The sequence below is a fragment of the Ammospiza nelsoni genome, chromosome 1 (assembly GCF_027579445.1).
Source record: "Ammospiza nelsoni isolate bAmmNel1 chromosome 1, bAmmNel1.pri, whole genome shotgun sequence".
NCBI classification, from domain to species: Eukaryota; Metazoa; Chordata; class Aves; order Passeriformes; family Passerellidae; genus Ammospiza; species Ammospiza nelsoni.
Genome location: NC_080633.1, coordinates 9,384,352 through 9,396,486, shown reverse-complemented (window position 1 = coordinate 9,396,486; position 12,135 = coordinate 9,384,352). Strand labels below are relative to the sequence as shown.

At 43.5% G+C, this 12,135-nt stretch overlaps 1 protein-coding gene across 1 annotated transcript in view; it reads right to left on the bottom strand.

Annotated features, from left to right (window-relative positions):
- The window catches only part of UBE3C (ubiquitin protein ligase E3C), a 72,092-nt gene extending 70,304 nt beyond the window's left edge, over positions 1–1,788 (bottom strand). The window contains exon 1 of the mRNA XM_059466407.1: positions 1,494–1,788. Coding sequence (XP_059322390.1) covers positions 1,494–1,559 — 66 coding nt within the window. The 5' untranslated portion in view covers positions 1,560–1,788. The remainder of the gene's footprint in view (positions 1–1,493) is intronic.
- Positions 1,789–12,135: the final 10,347 nt, after the last annotated feature.

The window sequence follows — 12,135 nt, the reverse complement described above, 5'->3', positions numbered from 1 at the left end:
ATGTAGAATCATGAAATCTGTGCACCAGTCAGTATTAATCTCATCATGAACCACAACCTCTGCTGCACACAGTGAAGGTAATGCATCAATTTCAGTTTCCAGTCTTTTACATGCTAATATTTGCCCTTGGAAAATTATGCCTGCATAACATTAATAAATTTGTCCCATATAATTAAAATAGACATAATTCTGATACATTTTCATGAATTGCTAAGTGTAAAAGAAGATGTTATGGCAGTTCCTTACTTCTGTAGGAGGCAACACGTTCAGTAAGAAACACCATAAGTCAGGGTCAAAAGTTGCAAAGTACCTGAAGTGTACAGCTGAGAACCAGGACATGCTCTGCCAACTCCTACTTAAGCTGGGGAGTATTTATGGCATTTTGACTCATGTAATGCCAGTTTACGTGACCTAATGAACAGACATGCCTTAAGATAAACAGAAGATGAATCAGAGGAAATCTGCATAATCTAAGTACAGTTCTCTATACAATCTCTTCATATTAAGTCAATACACCCAAATGCAAACTTCACTGTGATTTTAGTATCACAGATTGCAGTATTTTTGTTCATTTCCTCACTGTACTGCCAAACCATAAAGGTTTCCAAGGATCAAACTTCCTTTTAGTGCACAGTGATAAAAACTGATTTTTTTACTCAATTAAAATTCAAAAATACTAATGGAAACACTCATTGGCTTCCCACACAGCCATCTCCAATGACAACAGGGAGACTCGGTATTTTCAGAGTGAATTAAAGTGACCCCTACAGATCAGGCCACTTCTAAAAACACTCTGTCCTTTCCGTCGCTCTTCCGAAGTCCTGTGCCCTTCAGTGCTCGACTAAACATTTGCTGACCGTGTGCAATGAGCAAGATCTGAATAAATCATTCTGCTTCTTTCCCCATCAACAAACATGAGGAAATCAAAGAGCCTGGTGGAGCTGACAATTAACTGCGACTAACCCTGCGCACGACAAATTGACCGAACCTAAACTTGACAGACCAACGCGCTGGCCGCGGCTCACGTGGATGAACCTCCCCCGGCAATCGGGGTTGTGTGAGGCTGAGTGTGTCCCACATCCCCCGGCGAGGCAGCTCCACGCCAGGCATTCCCTCCGCAGGGAAATGACAGGAGGGCTCCGAGTCCTTTCCGGAGAGCGACAGCCGGGGAGGTGCCACGGGCCACGGCAGCCGGGATCGATCGCTCGCCTGCGGGGGGGACGAGCCAAGGAGACATTTCCTCGCTTCCCACAATTCTTACTACACTAAAAGACTGGGATGGTGTGGCCTGATTATACAAAAAAATAATAATAACAGCGAGGCAGGGAGATCAGAGATAAACACATCATCGGGAGGGGAGGGTTTTTCCCCTCTATTAAACCTTAGTCATCGCTGCTCCCATTTCTGAAGGCCCGACAGTAAAAGCACCGATAACAGGGCGGGGGGCGACAGAACCGACACACACACGGGCACGGCCGGGCGCCGCTCCTTACCTTCCTGCTCGCTCCTCCGAGGGACACCTTGGGCCTTGTTTTGAAATCCCCTTCAAAGCTGAACATGTTTACAGCTTATCCCATGGGGAGCGGGGCCCGGCCGGCCGGCAGGGCGAGCGGAGGGGCCGCACGAACCCCCCGGGCTGGCGCCCCGCGGCCCGCCCGCCCCCGCGGGGCTGCTCCACCGTCCCCCGCCTTTCCCGCGGCCTTCGCTATCCCGGTCGCCCCGTTCCTGACCGGCGGCGACGGAGGAGCGTAGTGGGAGGAGGGAGAAGGAGGAGGAGGGAGCGGAGGAGGGGGCAAAGGCAGCGCTCCCGCCGGCCGCGCAGAGAAGATGGCGGCCGCCCGCCGCCCGCCGGGCGCGCTCCCGACACACGGCCGCGCCCGCCGCCCCGCCCCGCGCCGGCTGTCCCGCCTGTCCCGGCGCTCCCGGCTGCGGGTGTTCCACGGAAACTTCCCTGCTCTGCGGGAAACTTCCGTGCTCCACGGGAAACTTCCCTGCCCCGGCCTCCACCGGAGCTCCCTGCGCGTGTGCAAGGGCCGGCTGGGGCTGCGCTGCCGCATCCTGCCCAGACGGGCCGCGCTGAGGGTTTTGGCATAGGGCTGCCCTCCTCAGCGTTGTTTGGTACGGGAACACAATTGCTACACACACACACATTTGTGTACGCATAATTTCTAGTTTTAGTAGCATATCACAGAATAAATAAGGTTGAAAAATACTTCTGAGATCATAGAGTCGAACTTTTTAACCAAACACCTCCATCCAATAAGTGCCATATCCAGTTCCTACACAACTCCAGTGATGGTGACTCCACTCCCCGCGCAGCCCGTTCCGATGGTTAGTCAAACTTTTCTGTGAAAAAAATCCTCCTATGGCCTACTTGAGCATCTCCTGGTGTAAATCAAGTCCAGTTCCTTTTGTCCTGTGCTGGGAAAAGAAACCGACCCCTACTTGACTATACCTTCCTTTCAGGGGGTTGTAGGGAAAGATAAGAATTCAGAGAATTTACAGAATCACTGGGTTGGAAGAGACCTTCAAGATCATCAAGTCCAACCCAGCCCCAACACCTCAACCAAACCCTGGCACCCAGTGCCACATCCAGTCTGTTTTTAAAGACATCCAGGGATGGTGACTCCACCACCTCCCTGGGCAGCCATTCCAGAACTTTATCACCCTTTCTGTGAAAAACTTTTTCCTAATATCCAACCTGTATTTCCCTCGACACTGCTTGAGACCATGTCCTCTGGTTCTGTCAGTGCTGCCTGGAGAAAGAGCCCAGCCCCAGCTGAGCACAGGCACCTTTCAGGAGCTGCAGAGAGTGATGGGGGCAGCCCTGAGTCTCCTTTTCTCCAGGCTGAGCACCCCCAGCTCCCTCAGTGGTTCCTCACAGGGTTTGTGTTCCCAGCCCCTCTCCAGCCTCGTTGCCTCCTCTGGATGCCCTCAAACATCTCAACATCCTTCCCAAACTGAGAGGCCAGAATTGGACACAGCGCTCAAGGTGGGACCTCATCAGTGCCAAGTACAGGGAAAGGATGAGCTCCCTGCTCCTGCTGGCCACACTATTCCTGATCCAGGTCAGGATGCCATTGGCCTTGGCCACCAGGTCATTCCTGAGCTGCTTTTTCTCCATGAAGAGACAGGCATGATCCTATTGCAAAGACTTCTTGTTTAGGGTGAAGACTAAACACACCAATACAGGCTTCTGTGTAGCCATGACAATACACTTGGGAAAATACACATTATAGAGGTGGGCTCAGGACCTCAGCTGATGAGGAGTGGAAAAAGAAAAAAGCCGTAATGTAAAAGTAGCAGACCCAAACATGAAACTACACCTGAGGCTGCTTTACATTTCTTAGCCCATTCTCCATTTTTTTCAGCGTGGTGACTGCATCCCTCCAGACACAGAGGTGGTGCAGACAACAACAGGAACAAAAAGCAGTTACTCAGTCTGCAGCTCAAGGTGGTAAATAAATATAGGTGGCCAAATCCAGCTCTCATTCCCTTCAGTGGAAATTTGATTTCATGAGCTGTAGCTCATGAATTCTCACATCGGCATATCACAACAAACAAATGGCGAGTACCCACGGCAGGAGAGGATGTATGTGCTTTGCAGCTGTTCATACCAAGAGTATAATGCTCTTTAACTGTTGTCAAGCTGACTGGCAAATGAAATATTTGTTCAGATTCCATTGGATTTGGATGATTCAGAAGAGTCAAAGTTTTAAAATTTCAGACTTTTCATAGGGGAATGAGGGCTTAGCAAGAGTAAGCATTAGCCTGGCATTTCCCTAGATAACATCGTCTCAGTATAACCAAGCCTGGCCTCTTAAATACTGTTTACAAATGCAGATGGGGTTTAGGATATTGTGAAATACCATGTCAAATGTTTGTCCATAGTTTCAACACATTGCATTGCTGATGAAATATCCCATCACTCTATATTGAAATGATAGTAAGTTTTTTTTCCAAACATGACAAGATTCTTTTCAATTTGACTTATTTGACTTTGGCCTTGATAAACTTTATAAGTCTCATACAAAAAAGGACTAGTCTAGGTGTCCCTAGCAGTTATTAAATTAATTTTCATTAGCACAGAAGCAATCTGTTAGGTTATGAGTTTGTGCCATCTTTATCAGTAGCAAAGACAGTTTAGGGATGCAATCTCTCCTTATGTAAGAAGCAAAAGAAACATGAAACTGCAGAGAGCAGAGTTTCTATGAAGTAGGGTTTTCACTAATACACATTTGACATGTTCCAGCTCCAGTATCAGAAAGACACAAGATCTTCTGCTGACCCTGGCTGTTACCTTCTGCAGAAGTGGTTGGCAAATGACACAGGCCCAAGTGATGAGTGTCTGAGAAGTCTTGCTTATTTCTGGCATCCCCAGCACAGGAAGAACATCAGCTTGTTGGGTTGAGTCCAGAGGAGGTCACCAAGAAGATTAGAAAGATGAAGTACCACCCATATGAGAAAAAAGTTGAGAGAATTGGGGTTTTTCAGCCTGGAGAAGAGAACATTGTAGAGTGACCTCATTGTGGCATTCCAGTACCTGCAATAAAGACAGAAAGAACATTTTTACCACAGAACATAGTGGCAAAATAAGGGGGAATGGCTTTAAACCAAAAAATAGTAGGTTCAGATTAGATACTAGAAAAAAAATCTTTTCATTGAGGACGGGGAGGTGCCACAGCACCTGTTGCAGTCAAGACAGCCACAATACACAGAGTGCCACTACACACTCTCACAAAGCTTCAACTCATACAAAGTAACAGCCTGTCACATCAGAAGGCTGCAAATGTCTGCCATTCTTACTTGCTAGCTCAACCTTTTATACCCTCCTGTTCATGCATTGCACCTGTGTGCCCTCTGTTCCTTTGGTGGTTGCTCAGTGCCCCTGGGCACTCCATGGCTCGTTGCTGTCAGTGCTGCTCACCTGCTGCTCACAGCTGTGCCCATTGGGGATGAGGCTGGGCCCAGCCCCACTCCCAATCCTACAAACTGTGTACCTGCATTGAGGTACTGGAGCAGACTGCCCAGAGAAGCTGTGGATGTCTGTCCCATCCCTGAAAGTGTTCAGGGACAGCTTGGATGGGACTCTGAGCAGCTTGGCCTGTCCCTATCCATGGAAGGGAGATTGGAACTGGGTGATCTTTAAGGCCCCTTCCAACCCAAGCCATTCTGTGATTTTATGATTTGCATAGGCCCCTCAAGACCAGGACTGGTTTAATATTCTCAGGAAGCAGCAAGAACACGTTGTTCCCTGAAGGAAGCAAAATGGATGCCCCCAGCACAGGCCCTCCCAGGTCAGAACATAATTCCACAGGAGCCAAAGAGAGAGGGCAGAGCCTGGCAGTGGAGACACAGGATTCAGCCCCAGGCAGTCCTGAGAGGCCAGACAGTGCTGTGATGTTGTCCAAGGAGCATCCAGGAGGAAGGGCTGGGGACAGGTACACCTGAGCTTAGAGCAGTGGGGTGAGTGAGTGAGTGGGGACCCCAAATGTGACTGCTCAGGGCAATCCAGGGCCCTCACAAACACACACTCAAGGATGTAGGAATGTTGCCCTTGTATATGTGCTGTGTTTACCCACCTGCCTTACCTGTTGCAATCTTTCCCATCTTTTTCATCTCTTTTTTGCCCATTCCACAAGACTTTTTGTGTACTTCTAGTCACAGTTCTCTGCCATGTGATGGTACCTTTTTGCACACATGTGTACATGTGGCTTGGTCCAGTTGTTTGTCAGATGCAGTCTATTAAAAGAATGTGATTCCTCAACATTTTCTTCACTCCCTGAAATCAAGTTTCCCAAGTGTGTACAAATACCATCTTTTTGTTGTAAATGCACACCATAGAAATTAAAACAGCAACACAAAGTTAGTGACAGTTGTAGAAAACATGGGTAAACTGTGTTTCAATCCACATTACAGAGAAACTTATTTATAGAGTGTCTCTAGGGTCTGCTTCTAGGTGCCAAGGGACAGCAAAAATCTGTGGTGCCCATATGGCTGTTCTAAGATCTTCCTTTTTTCACTGTGAGTGGCTCGGAGCAAAGCCATCTTCTGAAAGTCTCTTGTTGACACTTCTGAATGTCTCTTGTTGAGCAGAAGAAAAAGAGGAATGAAGATTTGGTGGGGAGCAATAATAACAAGAAAAATTATTCCTTCCCAACAGTGACAAAGATCTTGAGTTGTTGTGCTGGGTGCCAAGGATAACATTATGGAGGTGGCTTACAAACTTTTAAAATTATGAGCTCCTGGTACCTTAATGTAAGTAGCAGCACACTCTGCCTCTGCTGGGGAGATTTTTTTATGTTTGTAAATACTCTTTCTGCATATTGAAACAAATCAATGGCACTTAAATTTTAGAGGGAAAATAAATATTACTCATGTTTTACCCTTTTAATGAGCGCTGGTTTATATCTACAGTCTTTTTTCTATTCTCAGACTATCCCCAACCAATTTGAGTTGTGATGCATTGTCCTTCTGGCCTCATTCTGTACACACATTCCTGATTTAGACAGGGTAAACAATCAAGATTGTATTTGGCAATTGCTCAGTTCTGTAGGATATGATGGCCAAATTGTCACCACTTCACCATTACATTCCATTCCGTATACAATTATAATAAAGTGTCCTAAACTTTTTTTGCTGACTTGCTGAAGTCAGATGAAAATCTAAGATGCACTGACAGGGCCTCATTATGTCCTACATTATTTCCCAAGGTACAGAAAGATTTTTTACAAGAGTGCATAAAAAATGAACAGTAAATAAGTTAGAAATGCTTTAATTTACAGGAGATGAGGCTTGAGATTAGTCCAAATGCTGTGATAGGCCAATATCTGATTTTTAGTAATGCTTTTAGTAAGGTTTGCTACCATATGGATTGACGGTGGGAGGTAATTTTTTTTTTAAATTTATTTACTCTGAGTAAAACACTGAAAATTAAATCTATTCTATCAAAGAAGATACTGGCAAGACTGTAATGTAAAAAGCACTTCACTTAAGCACTTCCTTTAGTTAAACCTGAGTGGCAATAGACACTGCCAAGGAATGAAGACATTTTATTTAAAATTACACTGGCAAGAGACCATCAAATTATCCTTAACATTTTCATTAAATTGAGATACAGATATAGTTAGGATAGTAAATCTTTTCAATACAAGGAGTTTATTCCTGAGCCAAGGCCAGATTCAGCAGTAATTGTAGGAACTATTAAGACCTAAAGGCTCATCTACATTACCAAAACAACTGTTCAAGGCTTTGGCCCAGTTTTGAAAAATGGACAGGCTCCATCCTGTACTACAGAGCTAATCACATCAGCAGACTACAGTGATGCCTTTGGATTCCAGTCTGGGGCCATCATTCCATGTTTTGTTGGCTTGGTTCAGTGAGATTTTGGGGGTTTCCATCAGAAATCAACAAATATCTATTGGTTGCCTGCTGTTCCTGCTCTTAAGGAAGCAAAAAAGTCAAACAAGTGGTTCCTTTCTCAGTATTGACACCTTACTCCTCTAAGGCATGTTGAGTTGATGAGATGAGGAACCTTATATCCACAGTTTCTAAGATGAAAAATTTCTTTGCCTATAGTCTCAGCTCCTTTATAATAGCTACATTGCAAAATTTCTCCCCCAGATGTGCCTACACTTCATTCACAGCTTCTGATGGTGCACATTTATTTTCAGAATCCAGTCTTCTGGGGAGCACTGGAGGTAAGGACTTTTTATAGTTTTAGAGCCGTAATTGTGGGACATTATAATGTTATTTGCCAAATGTTACTTAACCATAAATTCTGTTTGGTTTTCTAGGGTTTAAAAATATAAACATATTTAATCCCAATGCTATTGCTGCTAAATAGTAAAGATGAGGATCATATTTTTCAAGTCTGCCTAAAACCCAAACTATTTATTTTAATAGGAAGGGAGCATTCAGGATTCTTACATGCGATTGAAAATCCAGTTTTAAAGAATAATTACCCTCAAGTGAACACAAACATAACTTCATATTTACCTTACTATCTTTGGCTCACCTTTGATACACTTGGAAGCTTTCCCTAAACATAAGCATTAAAAAAATTGGCATTCCTAGCAATTCCAACATGTTGATTTTATCTTGAGAGAAACATGTGTGCTGTGGGTGAGCACACACCTAGCTGTTGTTAAAATGTGTTCCATTTAATTTCCTATTTAAATTGGTTGGAGTATTTTCACCTTCCCTTGGTGCCCATGTAAACAAGAACCTTGTCGAAGTCAAATCTTTCATGTGGTTTGAGAAAAAACCAGACCAGATTATTTCTTAAATTACGTCACCTGAGCTTCCCTGTGATCCAGAAAAGCACAGGCACACATGCGTACTTGTGTGTGCATGTATTGATGCAAGGATTTATGGGTGAGTTTTCATGCAGGAATCCACAAAAGAATTTAAAGAGGTCTTTCATAACAAATTACTCATAATTACAAATGTTAACAGAAGATCCCAGTACACTCCAACCTCTGTTCATTAAGTATGAACACTCAGATTGTTTGTTGCACAAGGCCTGGGCTCCTGTGAGTGAAAAAACAATGAAAACACCTGTTAATATCATGTCCATTCAGAAAGTGAAATTTCCCTGACCACTTTTTATGAGATGGAAGTGGCCTTCATCTGGAAGCAGCTTGAAATTAAAGGCAGGCAGTAAAATCATATTCTGAACACCCGTTCATAAAGAATTTAAGGGACACAAATTATAATCTGATGGGAAAAAAATATGAGAAAGCAAAAAGAAAACACAGAAATCAGTTTAGATAACTAAGGGGAAACAATGGCATTCTGATATTTAAAATTACTCTGGAGAATTAACTACAGCTAGCCGTGGGATCCTGAACAATTGTTCTGATTTACATCTGTGTATTGTTCAAGTTATTCAGATTCATTTTCTGCATGGGTGTTTTAGCTTAATCCTGTATGAGCTGTATAGGTTCTCCTCTAAGTTTAGATTTTGTATAGCTCAAATCCGTTCATTCAGGTTTGCCATTGATGAAAATGAGCATGGTGCACAGAACTCAGTAGGAACTGAGTAGAACTTTATGACAGTTTATGCTGCCTTAGAAAAAAGTTCCCAAATTTTACTCCTACCTACTCTTACATTTCAAGTGACATCAGTGTAATCTAATTTTAGCTGTTTAAATATTAGGCATCTGGTCTAACCTCTTCATCTAGACCTCTCCACACAGAGAGTTGCTTCCTTCCTCTTCTAAACTCCTCCCTTACAAGGGGTTCAGGATGTGCTGATTGACTGAAAGTTCATTATGGATTTGGGCACTTGCCATGTGCAAGGCTGAAGTTAGCTGGAGTCATTTCACTTTCCATGTGACTGAAAACAAGCCAGTAAAAAATAATGAAGAAAGAAAGAAAATAAAACAATAAAGAAAAAAAATTCCTTTATCCGTAAAGTAGGAGCAATGATGCTGAGGCACTTCTAAACAGATTTTAAGACCTAAATGACAAATGAGCAATAAAATTATTCAGGATTGTTATTAATGTCACAGAAGGATGTTGTGAAAAGTATGAGACTGCTGAATAATTCCCATTTTACCAATTCTTAAGTCTGTAATTAACATCCACTCCAGAAAAAGACACAGAAATTATATTTTTCTTTTGATCTCTTCCAGTAAATTTGGATTTTCAAAGTGCCATTAGGAAGAGATGAAGGTGTCACAGGATTTGGGAGATGTAGTTTAAATGCCAAGCACTTCCACTAACTTCTGTATAATCATACCAAGTAAGGCAGCTGGAAAACACCTGTGCACAGAGGGGGCTGGGCTCCAGCTGGGCAAGAATTGGAACAGGAGTGGCCAATGTGCCCTTGCAGCACAGAAAATCAGCTGTGTAGCAGGTTGTACTAACCAGAGCATAGCCAGCAGCTTGATGGAACCTCTCTCTGCACTCTTTGCACTCTCTTCTCTCTGAGAGTGCATCTGGAGAGCTCCATGCAATTCTGGCCTCCTCAGGGCAAGAAAGGTTTTTGAACACTGGAGGAAATCATCAGAGGACCAACAGCACGATGAGGGACTGGACTGTATGATACAAAGAGAGGCTGGAAGGATTTGGTTTGTTCAGCCTTGAGAGCAGAAGCTGAAGGAAAGATCTCCCTGCATTTGGTTACCATCTAATCGGAGTGTATAGTGGGGGTGGAACCAAACTCATCTTGAGAACACAAGTTGCAAGGGACACAAGTTCCAGCAAGGGAAATTGGATTATTTTCAGCTAGATATTAGGAAAAAAAATTTTATTGCTGGTGATGGTGAAACACTCTGGATGGGACCTAGAAAAATACCTTGTGAAACCTCCATCCTTGGGGACATTCAAACCTGCACTGCACAGTGGGCTGAGCAATCTGTTGTCCTGCTTTGTCCACAGGTCCCTTCCAGCCTCAGCCCTTCTCTGACTCTGTGACTCAGTTCACCAAACTGATGGCTGTGTGTGGCTGTCTGCATCTCCTCTGGATGCTCTGGGTTCCTTTTGGGGTCCCTGTTGTGACTCTTGCAGTGCCAGCCTCACCATGAGACTCTCCACTCTGTGGTCAGGATTATTGCTCTGTTGCTGAGATCTTTCTGATGACAAAGGGTCATCAGAAAGATCTCAGCATCTCATCATTTCTGTCTCCTCTAAGCCACAACTTGGTCATACCAGTCCCACACTCTTCAGCTCTTTCACACTTGCAAAGCAGAGAAACCCCTACCTTAATACTATTTTGGAGGAACATTTTTGTTAATATTTGATTCTCACTCAGGAACTTTGGTGTTGGCTGCTGTGTATGAAAAGAAAAGAAAGAAATAAGGCCTTCCAGATGATGACAGCACAGTGGCTCCCTCCTCCCCTAAGCAATGCCAACAATAATTTAAAATTAGCCTTCTATCTTCAAATGTATTTCAGAGCCACTTCAGAGTGAGAAGAGCTTCTTAACATATGAACTTTCAGATGGGTGGGTTGAAGAAAATATGGAGCTTTCCTTTAAACAATTAGAGACCATTTTGCTAATCAATTTTTGTCAGGCGCCTAGAAACATTTTTCATTATCAGATTCCAAATTGTCTCAAACAGTACAAACTAATGAACTTTTATCAGTCCAGTTTGGGGCACTCTGATACATCCCTGCTCAAATTAAATAAATCACAAACCTTAATTAACAAAGACTGGCATGGCTGCAAAAGCAATGAATTAGTTTGTACTCTATCTGAGAGATCACAAACGTACAGTAGTTACAATTAATGGATTTAATTTTAAATGCTAGGGCTCCAGCATGAAAGTGCCTGAGAAGTCCATCCTGGCATTCTTATTACACTTTAATTATAATTGATGTACCTGGGAAAGATGTCAGCAATGTACATTTTAGCACAGGTGCTGGTTTCCCTTAAGAACTCATAGTCCTTGCTTGAAACAGTCAATGATACGCAACAAGATTTTGATGAAATCTGAATTTATTAAGGTTATTAAAATTTATTAATTATTTGGCCCTGTAGAGATGTAATCTGGTACTATTTTTTAATGGACAACTTTATATATTTAAGTTTCAGAATTGAGGTTTATTTTTAGTTTAAAACATTCTGTCCCTCTTGGCCCCCTCCCGTCATTCCCATTTCTTCAGATTTGCGGAGTTGGGGTTTTTTTTTCTCTTCTTAGGCTAAGCTCTTATCTTCCAAGCAGATATTTCCAGTTATTTTCCATGGTTTTTTTCCAGCCTCAAGAGAGGTCTTCACAGCTCCACTATCACCACTCCTGTATGAAGCAGCTCCCTGGGATGAAGTCAGTCAAGTCTAAAAGATAAAGTCAGTGAACATCAGCAGAAGATAAATCCATATTTTGTAAATTGCATCAATCTGCTGCCATTGTTTGAGGTGTCAAGCTTGAACTGAACATAAGTGGCCCCAGATTAAATATTTTCTAAGGGTAATCCTCTTCCTTTCTGTATTTTCTACATCTCAGCCTGGGATCTGCACCCCACTCTCCCTCCCAGCTTGGTCCTTCCACCTCCTCAGGGTTGTCTGGACCACACTCCCAGCCCTTAATTCCAGGGCACTCCTGTGCAATTCATCAAATCTCCCTGTGAGACACTACCCTTTTCCTGCAGGATGAGTTTAAAAGAAAAATTTGCTCTCCAATTGACTGG